Source organism: Myxine glutinosa, chromosome 1 (genome assembly GCF_964187855.1).
Source record: "Myxine glutinosa chromosome 1, kmMyxGlut1.1, whole genome shotgun sequence".
In the NCBI taxonomy this organism is placed as follows: Eukaryota; Metazoa; Chordata; class Myxini; order Myxiniformes; family Myxinidae; genus Myxine; species Myxine glutinosa.
The window spans coordinates 12,721,740-12,738,036 of NC_136261.1; the positions used below are offsets into that span (position 1 = coordinate 12,721,740).

A 16,297-nucleotide genomic window follows, 5' to 3' on the forward strand; every position below is an offset into this window, starting at 1 on the left:
AACAATCATGCCGTTTTCAATATTTTATTCGGAATAATTTAAGGTGAAATTTTTTGGGAATTTTAGGCATATTTTCACCTCAATTTAAGTATGGAGCTATAGGTCCATCACGGACAGTGTGGATGACGTTTATGTTTTCTAACGTACAGTCATTGTTCTGAGAAGACCTCTAGCGATCTTTGCGTCAATAACGTGTGTAGGACTTACGTGATCGGATCACTGACTCAACCAATCACTTTTTTTCACTTTGATCACTCAATTTCATCAATGGATAATTGCTAATGTCATACCAATCATTATTTGATCTCACATACCTTAGAATATATGCCAATGTATACATATACACAAAGAATATATATTAGGGGGTGCTTACCTTAATTCGTTGTGTAGGGGTGCTTAACTTAATTCTTTGTGTATATATTAGTAATCTCAAAACTACAAGAAAGTTACCAAGAGGTTTTAATTGATACAGATGCAAATGAAACTTCATATCTTTTGTATGAATCCAAAATGCCTGGCAGGTTTATGTATTTATTTATTATTTTACCAGAGCTCCATCCTCATCTTGCTCCTCCTGGCCGCTCACCGCTTCATCCAGCCCCTGCTCCTCCAGGTTGCACAGTTTTAACTAGAACACTTTCTCTCATAATCTTCCACAGGTGAAGACCAAGTCTGAACTCACCGCTCACCAACATGCTCATATAGGCCCTCGATTCTCACCTGTTAAAGTCTTCCTGAGTCGGTCTCAAGCTCGTAAATCTATGATTCCATGCCCGTTGTCCATCGGCACCTCACGGTGTCAACCATTTCCACTACAGAGCTTTATTACAACCTCTGAAACCCCGATCTCGCCCCTCTAAAATTCCTGTCTGTGCTGTGGTGCATCCGTGTGTAGACGCCCCAGTGTTTCTTTCCGCTTTGACCCATTTTGTCTCTTTATTCGTTGCCACCATGTCGTTCTGCTCTTTTATGAAGCTCAATACCCATATTAAAAGTGAATTCATTTTGAATGTGACAAATATGCACTGCTCAAGTGCAGGATTCGAAAGCCGTTTTGATAATAATTCAGAACTAAAAGCTTTTGCATTTTGAAAAGTTAAAGGAAAAGCAACAACATGAAGCAAGATTTTCCTGAAAATGCAAACGCACCTTTAATAACACGCTTCCAGTTGGAGCATGCCACTTTGGGTACGTAGCAATAGATGAATCCATAACGATCATTCACCAGCAAGTGGCGAAACAGCAGCTGTCTCTTTCCTGGACTGAGCTCCTGCATGGACCGCCCGATATCACCGGTGCCCGAGTGTTTCTCACACTCTTCCTCCATCTTGCGAAGACGGTAGACTTGATCAGCCTGAAAGGCAACATAATCCATGGTAAATGAAGATGGTAATCTTGCTCATCTCGGCGAAAAGGAGCATATGCAGCCAAGTATGATATAAAATTCAAAAGAAAAATTCACAGACTGATTTTATAATTATAATGCACAAAATGTTTAAAATACTGATCCCTCCAGGTCTTCAAAACAGCTGTTCACCACCATCTCTCATCTAGTTACCCCGATCCAAAATCTTGATCTTTTCTACCCTTGTTAATACATCCCAAATCCACCTCCTTCAAATTCCGTTGTCTTTCCTGAAATCCTCTGTAGTGTCCATCTTGTTTATCCCATGTAACCCGCCCCAGCCCTGTCCCTTCCACAGATCTCCCGATGTCCATGTTCTCTACTGTCGTTGTGCTTCCCTCTCTCCCCCTCCCCCCCCCCTCTCGTCTCCCACTTCCTTAATTATATGTTACTAGCAACAGTACCCGCCCTATGGGCGGGGCTTCAATTGGGAAGCCCAAATGAAAAGGTAAAATATCATAAATTGAAGGCTTTTTTATTTTAAACGATTCATATAAACATCCGTTGAATCATATCACACGCAAATCATCAAAATCTAAACAGTACATGGCTAAACAGTACATGGACGATCACGTACCACGTACGTCTCGCGTCTCGCTCGCTCTCATGTTGTACTGATAATGATCCTTCCGCAGGTTCACCTACGGAAACCTTGTTACGACTTTTACTTCCTCTAGACAGTCAAGTTCGCTCATCTTTTCGGCGCACCGGCACGAGCCGAGAACGGCCCGTGCAGGGGCTGATCCGAGGATCTCATCAAACCATCCGATCGGTAGTAGCGACGGGCGGTGTGTACAAAGGGCAGGGACTTAATCAACGCGAGCTGACGATTCGCGCTTACTGGGAATTCCTCGTTCGTGGGACACTGTCTCAAGCCCCAGTCCCCATCACGGATGGGGCTCAGCGGTTTACCCGAGCCTGACGGCAAAGGGCAAGGTACATGCTGGCCCGTCCAGTGTAGCGCGCGTGCGGCCCCGGACATCGAAGGGCATTAAACGTTCATTAAACATTAAACGTTCATTAAAGGATTACGAAACGAAAAACATTATGAAATTACGTTCACACCATCACGTCAAACACTACCATGAACACATACATCGTCACAACATCGTCACAATGAGAACATCGTCACAATGAACGTTATGCGACCGCGAATGTTATGCGGGAGTCCAAACCTGAGAATACTGGAGACCAAAGCTGAAATTGGAAAAACTAAATAGCCAATTTTACTCCTGAAGATCCCAGGATTACCCACACAAAATATCGTTTCGATCGGTTCAGCCGTTTTTGCGGTACCTTCGAACAGACAGACAGACATTTGGTGAATTATAGTAAGATATGTATTAGCTCTTACACGAGCCTCGAGTTAGTATACAAAAAACAACAACAACAACAAAAAAAAAACCAACACTGGAATGGCTTCAGAACAAGAATGTGAAAATTCTCGAGTGGCCCAGCCAAAACCCAGACTTGAATCCCATTGAGAATCTGTGCAAAGACTTGTGAAAAAGGACAAACAGGCACGAAGAACTAATGTAACATGTTAGACAGGGTGATGTAATGGACACTGGGTAAAACGGTGGTACAACCCGGAATTTATTTATATATACGCCTTTAAACCGTTATTTAAATTGGATTATATGGTTGAACGCGGGAACACACATTGCCTTGATACTTCCGAGCACACAATACTTCCGAGCACCATGCTATACATCGATATATAGCACGAGAGGGCGTGGCATGCGAGAGGGTCGGGGTGAAGAAGATGCCGATTGATGCTGCGTTCTACGTTGATCAATAAAGCCTGCACCTCCCAAACCGCAATTCACAGTCATGTTATTACAGTGTATAAAGGTGATGTATAGCCTGGTGCTGGCTTGGGATCGTAGGGTCCTGGGTTTGAATCCCAGTTGATCACTGAATTAACGCCAGGGTGGTTGACTCAGCCTGTCATCCTTCCGAGGTCGGCAAATTGAGTACCATTTCACTGGTGATTCCCTGTTTGTCGTAAAAGGCGACAAACAGGTTTGGCGGCAGGAAGGGCATCCGGCCGTAAAACATTGCTTCAAAAAGGGGACCAACAACAAACAACAACAACCACGGTGCCCAAAAAAGGCCAACCCCTGCTCTGCGGGGAAAAATGGCCTCCAAAGGTGGTTCTTCATAAAGGTGATGTATATGAGACTGCTTCAGTTGCGCTAAACTTCTGGATTTAAAAAACAAATCTTTTAAAAATCACTATTTCATTCAAATTGAAGTACATTACAGTATTATACTTGAACACTGCACCAGGTATCGTGTTCTATGGCCTCTCTAGTTACCCATGAGATCAAGCTATCCAGCAATCATCATAAAAATAGAATGACTATCATGATAATACAACACCAAAAACAAAACATTTGGATCCTCTGATGGACGGACCATACTCTTCACAAAGTGTTGACTCTGCCAAACCAGTTTCTTGGCAAGAGTTACAAGGAAAGCCATTGCTTTCCCAGCAGTAGTTATGACAGGAATTTGGAATGTGTTCAGGGTGCTGGCGATCAACTTGCCTAATCTTCGCAGGCGACACCGTGCGATCTTTAACATCCGCCAACAAATGCCGGCAAATACGAAGCTCCGTTTAACGTCCATCCAAGGGACGGCACACACATCGATTAATCTCCCGACCTGTGAAACACCAGGATGACCGTTTATAGCTGGGTCGGGATTCAAACGCAGGGCAGACAGCTAAGATATGTCTGTGTGTACCTCCATGACATCCTGCTAGCCCGTGCAAAAACGGCAGTAAAAATGTATCTTGTTCCTCTTTTCTCCCATTTGTGGAACTATCTTCCAGAGTCCATTCAAAATCGATCTTCCCTCCAGGGCTTCAACCAAATGGTGCACCACCAACTCGTGTCATCGCCCATTCTTATCTGCAATTTTTGTCTACCCCCCATGAACCCGACCTCGCTCGGTCCTCTTGCGGGTTCCTGGATTTCCTCCCGTCCCCTCATTTGTTGTTCACTCATTCCCTCGATTGTTGTATACAACTGTCGTCCCACTGTCACTGCATTGCCATATTTGTAAACTCGCTCTCTCCTGAGCCTCAATCTTGTAGACAAAATAAATAAACGTAACACCTCAGGATAAAACCAAACTTGCACCATCAAGGAATTACCTCTATCCTGAGGAAATCTTTGGTGACATCCACCACGCTCTTTCCTCCAAGGCCGTCCAGACGAGCCTCTCCACTCAGGTGTCTCCAGAGTTTCCCATGCTGGAGTAAAAGCAGAAGCAGAGCTGATGCCAGGATAAGCAGGAGCATCAGAGCCTTGGGGACTGTGAATCGCGACCATTGCCCACGGAAGCGCATTGCCAATAGATGGGAGCTGGAAAGCACAGACACAAGGAGAGCAGCAAGTACCGCAACTACTCTCCATTGGTACAAATGAAACGGAACTTGCATAACATCTACAAACTATCGGTACCATGGCTACACGTGAAAATTAGTCAGACATGTGATGGTATGACAAGGAAATGTGGAATCGCACTTAGTACAATATGATGTGTGACTAACATGTCCAAGAATCACCCACATTTTAACCTGACCTTTTATTTATTTTCTCACCTGGATTTTGAGGTGTGAGTTGAGGTGTGCAGCACACCTGGATTTTGGAAGTTTAACCAGGAGAGGGTTACTGGAAGAATCCGTGCATCCTGGAATTGCTCGAGAGGGTCAGAGGACAGAGAGATAGAGCAGAGGGAGCAATATTGGAGAACGGACAATCGATAACCACCGACGTGCTTGTGATGTGAGCACGGTAGACTGTGCGATAACAAAATAATACCTCCTATCATGAGAAATTTCCACTGAAAGATTATATTCATGGCTAATGCCATCATTCATGAAAATATAATGAAACATAGTGAGAGCACTGTTTTAAGAGAGGGTTCAGTGGAAATAAACAAAAATGCTTCCAGGGCTCTTAGGTATTTTTCATCTTGGATTAAAAAATAATAATAATCAGGGCTGTTGACTTCTTCTTTCACATCATTGTTGCAACAATTGCATCATTGCCTGGGTGCACGGCCATGCTGCTGATGCAGTTCCCCCTGTAGGTTACCAGAGGAATTTGTAAGTGGTTCATGGTGTTTGTTCGTACGCAGCATAAGGCTGTGGGGTAGCATCATAGGTTGGGGATGAGGCTGTGCCGCTGATGCAATGCCCTCTGCTGGTTAGGACAGGAATTTGTAATTTGTTCAGCGTGCCAGCAAAAGCTCACCTACTCTTTGTGAAGGACACCGTGGGATCTTTAACGCCCACCAACTAATGCCAGCAGATGGGACACCCAGCTTAACGTTTATCCGACAGACAGCACACACATTGATGAACCACCCTGCTTATAAAACACCAGTATAGCGGTTTATACCTGGGTCGAAATTCGAACCCAGGCTAGACAGCTTGGAGGCGAGCATGAGTACCTCCAAGACCACCTGCCAGCAGGGCTGTTAATATTAAAGAAAGTGGAGTTTACTTGGTGATATGATAGAAGCATAACAGATATCAAACATAAGGCCAATACCCTTGGATGCTCACCTGGTGGAATAAACAGTATACTACCCTGACTAAAGGTATTTTAAATCAATTTCAATGGTTGCCAGAAGACAGGGAAACATGTAGAATCATACTAACATAATCATAAGACGTTAAACAAAAAAATGCCCCCCCCCCCCCCATCCCGTATACCTCCTCAGATCCCAATTTTTCCCGATTGGTACATCACGGATCATCACGACCCCAATTGGTACGTCACGGGTGATTAAGGTTGTGGTGAAGTTTCATTGAAATTGTGTATGTAGTTTCAGAGAAAAGAGCAAATACTTACTTTGGGGGGTTGGGGGGAGGCAACATGCCCCTCCTCCCAAAGACCGCCTTCGACCTCGATTTCTTAATGCCGGCAACAAACGTTGGTACATCATGGGTGATGAACGCACAGTTGTCGTCAAGTTTCATCGGAATTGTATGTGCAGTTTCTTAAAAGAAAGCAAATACCTATTTTGGGGGGGCAACCCCCCAGTAGACCCCTCACGGCCAGATATTTTTTCATGCCGTGAACAAACTTTGGTACAACACGGGAGATGAAGGTTGTGGTCAAGTTTCATAAGAATAGTGTGTGTAGTTTCAGAGGCGGAAGCAAATTCCTATTTTTGGGGGGGGGGGGGGGGGGGGGGGTGGGTGGTCAAACCTGGATCCACTTTGACTCCCCCGTAAAACCCCTTAATCCCCGATTATTATGATTATTTTTATTTTATTTTTTTAATGCCGTCAACAAACTTTCGTCAAAGCACAACAAATAAGTTTTGCACAACATTGTCACATTTTGCACAAATAAGTTTTGAACAACATTGTCACATTTTGCACAAATAAGTTTTGCACAACATCGTCACATTTTGCACAAATAAATTTTGCACAAATAAGTTTTGCACAACATTGTCACATTTTGCACAAATAAATTTTGCACAAATAAGTTTTGCACAACATTGTCACATTTTGCACAAATAAGTTTTGCACAACATTGTCACATTTTGCACAAATAAGTTTTGCACAACATTGTCACATTTTGCACAAATAAGTTTTGCATAACATTGTCACATTTTGCACAAATAAGTTTTGCATAACATTGTCACATTTTGCACAAATAAATTTTGCACAAATAAGTTTTGCACAACATTGTCACATTTTGCACAAATACGTTTTGCAACATTGTCACAACAAATAAGTCACAAACAACACAGCACAACATTTAGTCAACCCAATGTGTGTAAAAAAAGAACACTAACCCATCCTTCACAAAAAAGGAGAAAAGAAAACCCAAACACCATTGCGTCAGTCTAAAGTGTTCTTGAACGTGGTGTTTGTCAGCACGGGATACCGCACAGGTGATCTGAACATCCTCGTCCTATATCCACGGTGACAATCTTATCAAAGTCATGAGTAGATGCGATTTTATTTACAATGCACCAATAGCAAGCGTCTGTGTGTGGCCATTTAATATGTTGTAGGCCAGTAGGGCCTCCTCATGCCTCAACCACAGCCTGGGGCCTTACTCTTACATCTGTTACGAGTTTTCGGTGTGCTCGAAGGGGATATTTCAGTCATTCCTCACAAAGTGCTTTCCTTAGTTCCTTCAGATTTTTGTGGTCTTTGTTGTTGACCCTGAAAATGGCATTTCAACACATTCCACAGACCCTGCCGTCACACTTGGACAGTGTCTGCCTATACTTGTCCAGTTTCCACATTTTGAGGCCCCAGGATAACTGTTCTTTGCATCAGGTGATGCGATGCATTGATCACACCTATGAAAGGCTTCCATGCAACCGATCTTTCCTTGTTTTTAACGGAATGGTCGATGAACTAAATGAGGGTTTGCCCGACATTCCTTCTTTCACACTGCGGTGGGTTTATGTGACGTCTGTTACGTATAAACAATTCGCCCAAGTTTTTCAAACATCTTGCTGTGATCATTGATGGTCTTTCTAGTCAGGTTCACTATGTTTTTTCATTCAAAAATTTTGGAGATTAGCAAAACTATACATTTTTGGAATATTCAGAGCATGAGGAATCCAAAAATCAATGTTGGCATTTGCGTAGACACCTGCATGGCCGCCATTTTGGATTTTCAAAATGGCCGCCATAAAATACATAAATTGCGCTATCTTGGCTTCGAGTCAACCTGGAATATTATTTAAATATGCTAATCCTATGTTTTCTGGGTCAATAAAACCATTGGTGGGATCATTAGACTTCTAATCCTAACACTTGCTTCACTTTTAGGACTTTCCAGATGACACTCAGGACAGTGATGAAGATCTGTAAAAGCATATTCCTGAATGGTATAGACCTAGTAGATCCTGTGTATAGGACTTATAGTTCAATCTGATACTAACAAGGCTGCTTTCTTGCTTTATAAACCCATACCTATAACTTCAAAGGACTTGCAATATCATGTATTATGGAATACAGTTACATCACAAATATAAAGACAATGGTTTTCAATTACCTCTGTTTGTTGCTTTTCTATAATCCTGAGCACTATTTTGAGGCCTTTATTGGATTCCTTGACCCAGAAAACATAGGATCGGCATATTTAATTAAGTTTCTAGGTTGACGAGAAGCCGAGATAGCGCAAAATATGTATTTTATGGTGGCAATTTTGAAAATCCAAAATGGCGGCCATGCAGGTGTCTGTGCAAATGGCAACATTGATTTTCGGATTCTCCATGCTCTGATGATTCCAAAAATGTACAGGTTTGCTAATCTCCCAAAATTTTGAACGAAATTAGATTTGTTAACATAGTGAACCTGACTATTCTTACAGATTGACAGTCAAGGTTGGTGTTACCAAGATGGTCTTCCACTTTACGAAGACGGCACTCAGAATTTACATGTGGATGGGCCAAGATGGTTGGCATCTTCAGGCCGGGGGTGACCCACATGGGAAAGGAGATTACCATTCCTCATCGAAACTCCATTTGCTCCGACCTCTGGGACCTTACGCTTCAGAACCGAGCAACGGGACAGTTCCCTGACTAATTATACCGAATGTTGATATTCACGGTTGTGCAAATCAGATGCAGGTGCAGCGATTCTGTAAAGCGAATGACGCGAATGACGATTGACGTCTCTTCAAAGCTGTCCATGCGCGCACGCTTTCGAAGTTAAGTAATTTTTCACAATTGTGTTTTTGTCGAAACTGTATCTTTCCTTCGGTGTGAGTACCTATTGGTGTGTCTTTAATAGGATTCTCGGTGTTAGTTTTTCATACCTGTGTACAGAATCGTCGGTTAGTTCGTGTCGCGTATTCTGAGGCCTAGTGTAGTAGGCTACCGTGTCCGACCTTGGCTTGAGGCTTTGTTTTTGTCTCAGCGGTTCTTCGATTGCGCTGCAATTACTTTCGGTCTCTGTTTTTCCCGGTCTTTTCACCCCATACTTCCTTGTTTTAAAATCTCAACTCAAAAAAAAAAAAAAAAAAAAAAAAAAAAAAAAATTCCTTCTCTGTTCTTATCCGTTTGTTCGTTCTTATTTGTTCGTTCGTTCTTCGACCACGTTGTTCGTGATCACGTGATCACATTGTTAAAAAATGTTTAAACTGTCCCCTGAAGAACTGTATTTCTGTCGTATACTATAACACCTTTTTCTTCTTCTTCTATAAAAGGATGCTTTCAACTTGCTCACCAAATCTATTCATTCCAAAAAAAATTTCGATCTCTTACAGTGCCTCTTTCATACATTCCCTAAACTCTCCAGCACTTCACCCCTCCCTCAGCGTCCTCAAACGTATTTTTGACTCGAAGCTCTCAAGAAACTCATTTTGCAATAAATGTTCGTTTCCCATTAATCGTACACTTTTCAAAATCCAATCTCACCCCTTCCCTCCAAAACTTCCCCATCACCCCTCCCCTTCAAAACTTCCCCATCACCCCTCCCCTCCAAATCTACCCCCTTGCCCCTCCCCTCCAAATCTTCCCCATCACCCATCTCTTTCAAATATTCCCCCTTGCCCCTCCCCTCCAAATCTTCCCCATCACCCACCCCATTCAAATCTTCCCCCTTGCCCCTCCCCTCCAAATCTTCCCCATCACCCCTTCCCTCCAAAACTTCCCCATCACCCCTCCCCTCCAAAACTTCCCCATCACCGCTCCCCTCCAAAACTTCCCTTTTGCCCCTCCCCTCCAAATCATCCCCATCACCCATCTCTTTCAAATCTTCCCTCTTGCCCCTCCCTTCCAAATCTTCCCCATCACCCATCCCTTTCAAATCTCCCCCCTTGCCCCTTCCCTCCTAAACTCCCCCACACCCCTCCCCTCCGAGACTCTCCCTCGCTCCTCCCCTCCTAGACTCCCCTCTCACCCGTCCTCCTCAAAGCGTCCTCCCCGCTTCTTCCCCCTTCCAACTTCATCCCCCTCAACCTTCTGCCTCGCTCTTCCCCCTCCTCAAATAACACCTCACTGAGCCTCACCCAATCACCATCAATCCTTTTGTCCGCCCCATTCTTCCCTTTCTCCAAGCTATTGTGAAATCTCTGACACACCTTCAACAGGTCTCCCTACCTCTTCCACATCTTACCCTACCGCTCACCCCCCCCCTGTTCTGTATCCGCTGCTCCCCCTTCCTCTTCTTTAACAGTATGGACCTCAAACATCTGGGGCCTTCGCTCAAACTTGACTGATCTCTCCCCATACAGGTTGCTTCTCACAAACCAGTCGTGATCTGCTTAACAGAAACTTTCCTCCTTCATGATGTCTCTGATTCCTTGGTATCTCTCCCAGGTTACTCCCTCCTCCGGTATGATGGACCTGAGCCTCGTCCTGGAGGTGGGGTTGCCATCTTTATAAAAAACTCTTCCTCACTTGCCCTGCACTGCCCTCTCTCCACCTCACCCCAAGCAATACCTTTGGCTACGGCTTCCCCTTCGCTCCCACCTTTTGTTAATATGTGTGTTGCACCGTCCACCAAACAGTGATGACTCCATCTACATCTCGCTGTCTGATAATATGGACCAACTTCTATCTACCCATGCCAACTCTCTCTTCGTCATATGTGGTGATTTCAATTGTCACCATGCCAGTTGGCTGGGTGTGGGTACCTCTCTCACCAGCCATGGCTCTTCAGCAAAGGACTTCTGTGACTCACTGGGACTGACAATCTGTCAATTTCCCAACCCGGATCTCAGTCAACGGAGCATCTTCTCTTCTGGACTTGGTTATGACTAACTTCCCTGAAAATGTCTGCTGCTCTTCTTTTGCTCCAATCGGCTCATCTGATCATGTGCTTGTTAAAGTGGACATCTCTCTGACCATTCTCAGAGAGCCTCCTCAGCGTCGACGAGTCTGGCATTTCACTCAGGCCAACTGGCACGGTCTTAAAGCAGCCATCAATCATCTGGACTGGTCTCCCATCTCTACCGCCTCTGACATCAACTCATCCTTGGAATTCTTCCAAAGTAAATTGCTCTCTCTCATGCACAGATTTATCCCATCTCGTCTTCAGTTGTCATACCCTTCCTCCCGTCCATGGTACACGGAATCTTGTGGTGAGGCTATTGCCCAGAAACAACTTGCTTTCGTCTCCTGGAAAGCAAATCCAACGGAAGGAAATCTCATTTCCTTTCACAAAGCCCGAAACAAGTGTGTGTCCACCCTCAGGAGAGCCAGGAAACAATATCTCCCCGTTCTCAGGACCGAACTCTTATCGGTCTCCCTCTTCCAAATCCTGGTGGCATCTGGCCAAATCTGTTTCTGGTGTTTGTTCCCCCTCCATCCCCTCCCTCACCTCAAACGGCCACACGGCTGACTCCGCACGTGAAAAAGCTGCATGCCTCAACTATGTGTTTGCCTCTAAATCTTGTGTCCCAAACCCATCCCTCTCTGTACCCACCGTACCCAGTCATACCCAGCTGCTCCTGGCCTCTATGTCCTTTCCTCCTGACAAGGTGGAAAAGTTTCTGTCAACCCTCGACTCTGATTCTGCAACTGGACCTGACGGCATCAGCCCACGGGTCCTAAAATCCTGTTCTTCCGCTCTTTCACTCCCTCTCTCTGTTCTCTTCACCCTCTCTTTTGCTCAAGATCATCTGCCATCTGCTTGGAAATCTGCCAACATCACCGCTTTGCACAAAAAAGGTGCAAAAACAGATCCCACCAACTACAGACCAATCAGATTTCTCCCAATTATCAGCAAAGTCATGGAATCCATCATTGCTTCAGATATGAAATCTTTCCTCTTCTCCAATGGCTTGATCTCTGATCATCAGTTTGGTTTCAGACCTGCTCACTCTACTCTGGACATGCTGCTGCCGCTTTCTCAACAATGGATGGAGGTCCTCAATGCCAAACAGGAAATTAGAGCTGTCTCCCTTGACATATCACGTGCCTTCGATACGGTCTGGCACCCCGCTCTGCTCACCAAACTCTCCTCTTTTGGTATCCATGGAAATCTCCACGCATGGCTGGCGGACTTCCTCTCGAGTCATAGTCAACGTGTGGCCCTGAATGGGTTTCTCTCATCTCCTCTTCCTGTTCAGGCTGGAGTTCCCCAAGGCAGTGTTCTGGGCCCTGTGCTTTTTCTGGTCTTCATCAATGATCTCTCTGACTCTCTTTGAAATCCCCTCTATCTCTTTGCTGATGACTCGACTCTCTGTCGCTCCATTCTTCATCCCTCAGATCTGCAGTCTGCAGCCTCACTCTCTGCAGACCTGGACAAAATCACAGACTGGGCAAACAAGTGGAACATGTCTTTCAATCCTGACAAATCTCACACTCTTACGATGTCTCTCCGAAAAGACCGACTGGACAACCCTCCCATCCACTTCCTGAATAATCCTCTCCAAGAAGTTCTGTCACTCAAGCTTTTGAGTCTCACTATCTGCTATGACCTTTCCTGGGAAAACCACATTTCTAATCTAGCCTCCAAAGCCAGTCACCGACTGGGCATCCTCCGTCGTGCGAAGTCCTTCCTTGGCACACCTGAGCTCCTCACCACATACAAGGCTTTCATCCGCAGCTCAATGGAATACTGCTCTCCCCTCTGGGCTGGTGCTCCTGCCTCACACCTAGCTCGTCTTCACGCTGTTGAAACCATAGCATTCAGAATCATTGGAATCTCCCGTGATGAAGCTAACTCCAAGGGCCTCTCACTCACTCACCGCAGGCAGGTTTGGTGGTCTTTCCGTCTTCTACCGACTCCTCTCTGGCCTTGCCCCCCCCAGCTCTCTCTGGGCTCTGTCCCGCAAATATTCCTGCAGGTCGCACAAGATCTGCCTGCAACCCTCTTATGGTTAAACTGCCAAAATCAAGACTCTCTGCTCACCTTCACTCCTTCATTCCTTCATTCCTCTTTTCTCCCGCCTCTGGAACAAACTCCCTCACTCTCTTCTATCCCACTCCACCCTCCAGGTCTTTAAAACAGCTGTTCACCACCATCTCTTATCTTCTCCCATCCAAAACCTTGATCTTTTCTACCCCCACTAATTTCACCCCAATTCCACTTTTTTGAAATACCAACTTCTGTCCTGGAAATCCTTGGTGTCCTTGTGTTTTATACTTCTCCCACCCCCCCCCCCACCCCCCCCCCCCACCCCATTCCCACGCCTCCTCCCCCCAAGCCCTCTCCCTCCCACAAATCTCCCTGCTCTCAAATGTTGTGTTTGTGTGCTTCCCCTTCTCTCCCCATCTTGTCTTCCGCTCCCTCTTTTTATTTATTTTGTTTGTCTGGTTGATTTGTTTGTGAAGTAAATGTTAGCTCTTTCACGAGCCTCGATTCAGTATACAAAAAAAAAAAAGAAAAAAAAAAAAAAAGCGGCGTCACCATGAAAAGCCTCGTTTACATTCACCTCTGAATTATCTAATCAGACTATAAACTTCCATAATGATGCCGTGCAGGGTAAACATCACAAGGTGGTGCCATACTATCCGACTGCCTCTCAGCAGGTTTAAAGCTGGCCGTCATGTCTGTACTCCTGCGGACTGATACCATGACTAAATATTTATATACTGTGCTTGTGGAAAAGTGATACAATACAACCAAGTTGAAAAAGGGACAACGTATACAAATGCCATCTACAGGTACAGAAGAAAATAATTTGTTGAAGGCATTTGTGGTGGGACTTGGCTGGAAAATAAACCCCAAAAAAATTTAAAAGGGCAGCGTTAACGCGTTTACACAAATTACAAATTTCAGAGTTACTAAAATATTCATTACGACAAAGAAAACAAACACGACGCTTCCAGTGACACGTGGCATGTTTCAGTTCATTAGTTAAACATGAATCCTCATCGATATTTGGAATCTTCTCATGTATTTAAAGTAGGAACAAAAAATTAAAGATCAAAATTTGTACGTGAAATTTCAGGTTTATTTTGAAGTTCAAACCACCCTGCTCCCCTCTACCTCACTTCATAGGATTTCAGCAGAACTCACCGATTTCCGATTCCTGTTGGACCCACTCACAGGACCAACTGATCTAACAAGGACTTACTTGCACGACCCAATGATCTGTGAAAGACCTAATTGTACAAATTACTGCTCCCTGAAGGACCTGCTTGCACAAACACTCATCCCCGAACCCAGCAGGCACCGTTTTCTCACCTCACAAATCCGCACATAACTTGCTTGCACGACCCACTGCTCCCAGCAAGACATGCTTGCTGATCCTAACAGGATGTGCTTGCAATGACCACCGATCCTCGATGCTGTAGGACCTGATTACACAAATAAATTCTCTGCAGGACTTAATCCCAGCAGTTGCTGCTTGCACAACCCACATTTCCCTGCAGGTCCTGCGTGCACGACCCACAACTCCCTGCGAGTTCTCCTTGCATGACCCACAACTCCCTGTAGATCCTCCTTGCACGACCCACAACTCCCTGTAGGTCCTCCTTGTACAACCACCAATTCCCTGAGGGTCATGCATGCACGACCCACAACTCCTTGTGAGTCCTCCTTGCATGACCACCAATTCCCTGAGGGGTCCTGCGTGCACGACCCACAACTCCCTGCGGGTCCTGCGTGCACGACCCACAACTCCCTGCGGGTCCTGCGTGCACGACCCACAACTCCCTATGGGTCCTGCGTGCACGACCCACAACTCCCTGTAGGTCCTCCTTGTACAACCACCAATTCCCTGAGGGGTCCTGCGTGCACGACCCACAACTCCCTGCGGGTCCTGCGTGCACGACCCACAACTCCATGCGGGTCCTGCGTGCACAACCCACAACTCCATGCGGGTCCTGCGTGCACAACCCACAACTCCCTGCGGGTCCTGCGTGCACGACCCACAACTCCCTGCGGGTCCTGCGTGCACGACCCACAACTCCCTGTGGGTCCTGCGTGCACGACCCACAACTCCCTGCGGGTCCTGCGTGCACGACCCACAACTCCCTGCGGGTCCTGCGTGCACGACCCACAACTCCCTGCGGGTCCTGCGTGCACGACCCACAACTCCCTGCGTGCACGACCCACAATTCCCTGTGGGTCCTGCGTGTAGACCCACAATTCCCTGCGGGTCCTACGTGTTACGTGTAGATAGACCCACCGATCGCCGCAGGACAACTCACTTCAATACCCCTCGACCGAACTCGTTTCTTGCACCATCCCCTCAGCACAGCCACAACTTCCACAATGTTTGCACCGATTAAAATAAAAAGTTTTCTCTCAACGTTGACACAATAAAATAACAAATCGGCTTTTATATTATATACTGTACATCACTCATCAGTCATCATACAATACATGCAAATTAAGGCATGAACCATCTGGATTACACCAACTACCCACAAATAAATAATGCAAAACGTTATACTTCACTGCACAAGCGCTACCCACTGACTCACGACGTCCTTGCTCGATTTCCAGCAGAATGTGCACACAACACACGCAGTGAAAACAAGAATATGGATTATAATAATTTATGCGCATAAATTAACCGCTGAATTTAAAACACAAAATTGTAGCCAATGCCAGGCAGATGTCTCAGAGGCCATTTTAACCGAGCTAATACATAATCTCCATTTATTTTCTTAATGTACCGTAGCAACAAAAAAAATCATAATAATACCAAACGTCCTTTTTAAAAACGTATAACCTACGCGAAAGCCAAATAACATGCCCCCTAAGTGACCATTCGCCCGCCATCTTCAAACCCGAATTTATATCGAGAAAAGAAAGCTACAATGTGCACCCTTAAGGTTGGTGTTATAGTCTTCCTTTGTTAAATGCCTGTGAATCAAATATAGTTTGTTACAGTAAAACGCTAGAGAGGATAAAGCACTGAATGGGATAAAGAGAAGGTTAAGCGAACTAAACAGCGTTCACTGATGTAATACACCGCTCTTAAAATCACTGGATGT

The 16,297-nt window shown here is 45.2% G+C and overlaps 1 protein-coding gene across 1 annotated transcript in view; it reads right to left on the minus strand.

Annotated features, from left to right (window-relative positions):
- The window catches only part of LOC137414572 (uncharacterized), a 30,086-nt gene extending 14,220 nt beyond the window's left edge, over positions 1-15,866 (minus strand). Inside the window, exons 1-4 of the mRNA XM_078773031.1 lie at positions 15,756-15,866; positions 5,019-5,107; positions 4,569-4,779; positions 1,150-1,354 (exon numbers count right to left, since the gene is read on the minus strand). Of these exons, the coding sequence (XP_078629157.1) occupies positions 1,150-1,354; positions 4,569-4,779; positions 5,019-5,107; positions 15,756-15,866 (616 nt within the window). The remainder of the gene's footprint in view (positions 1-1,149; positions 1,355-4,568; positions 4,780-5,018; positions 5,108-15,755) is intronic.
- Between the last annotated feature and the right edge of the window lie 431 nt (positions 15,867-16,297).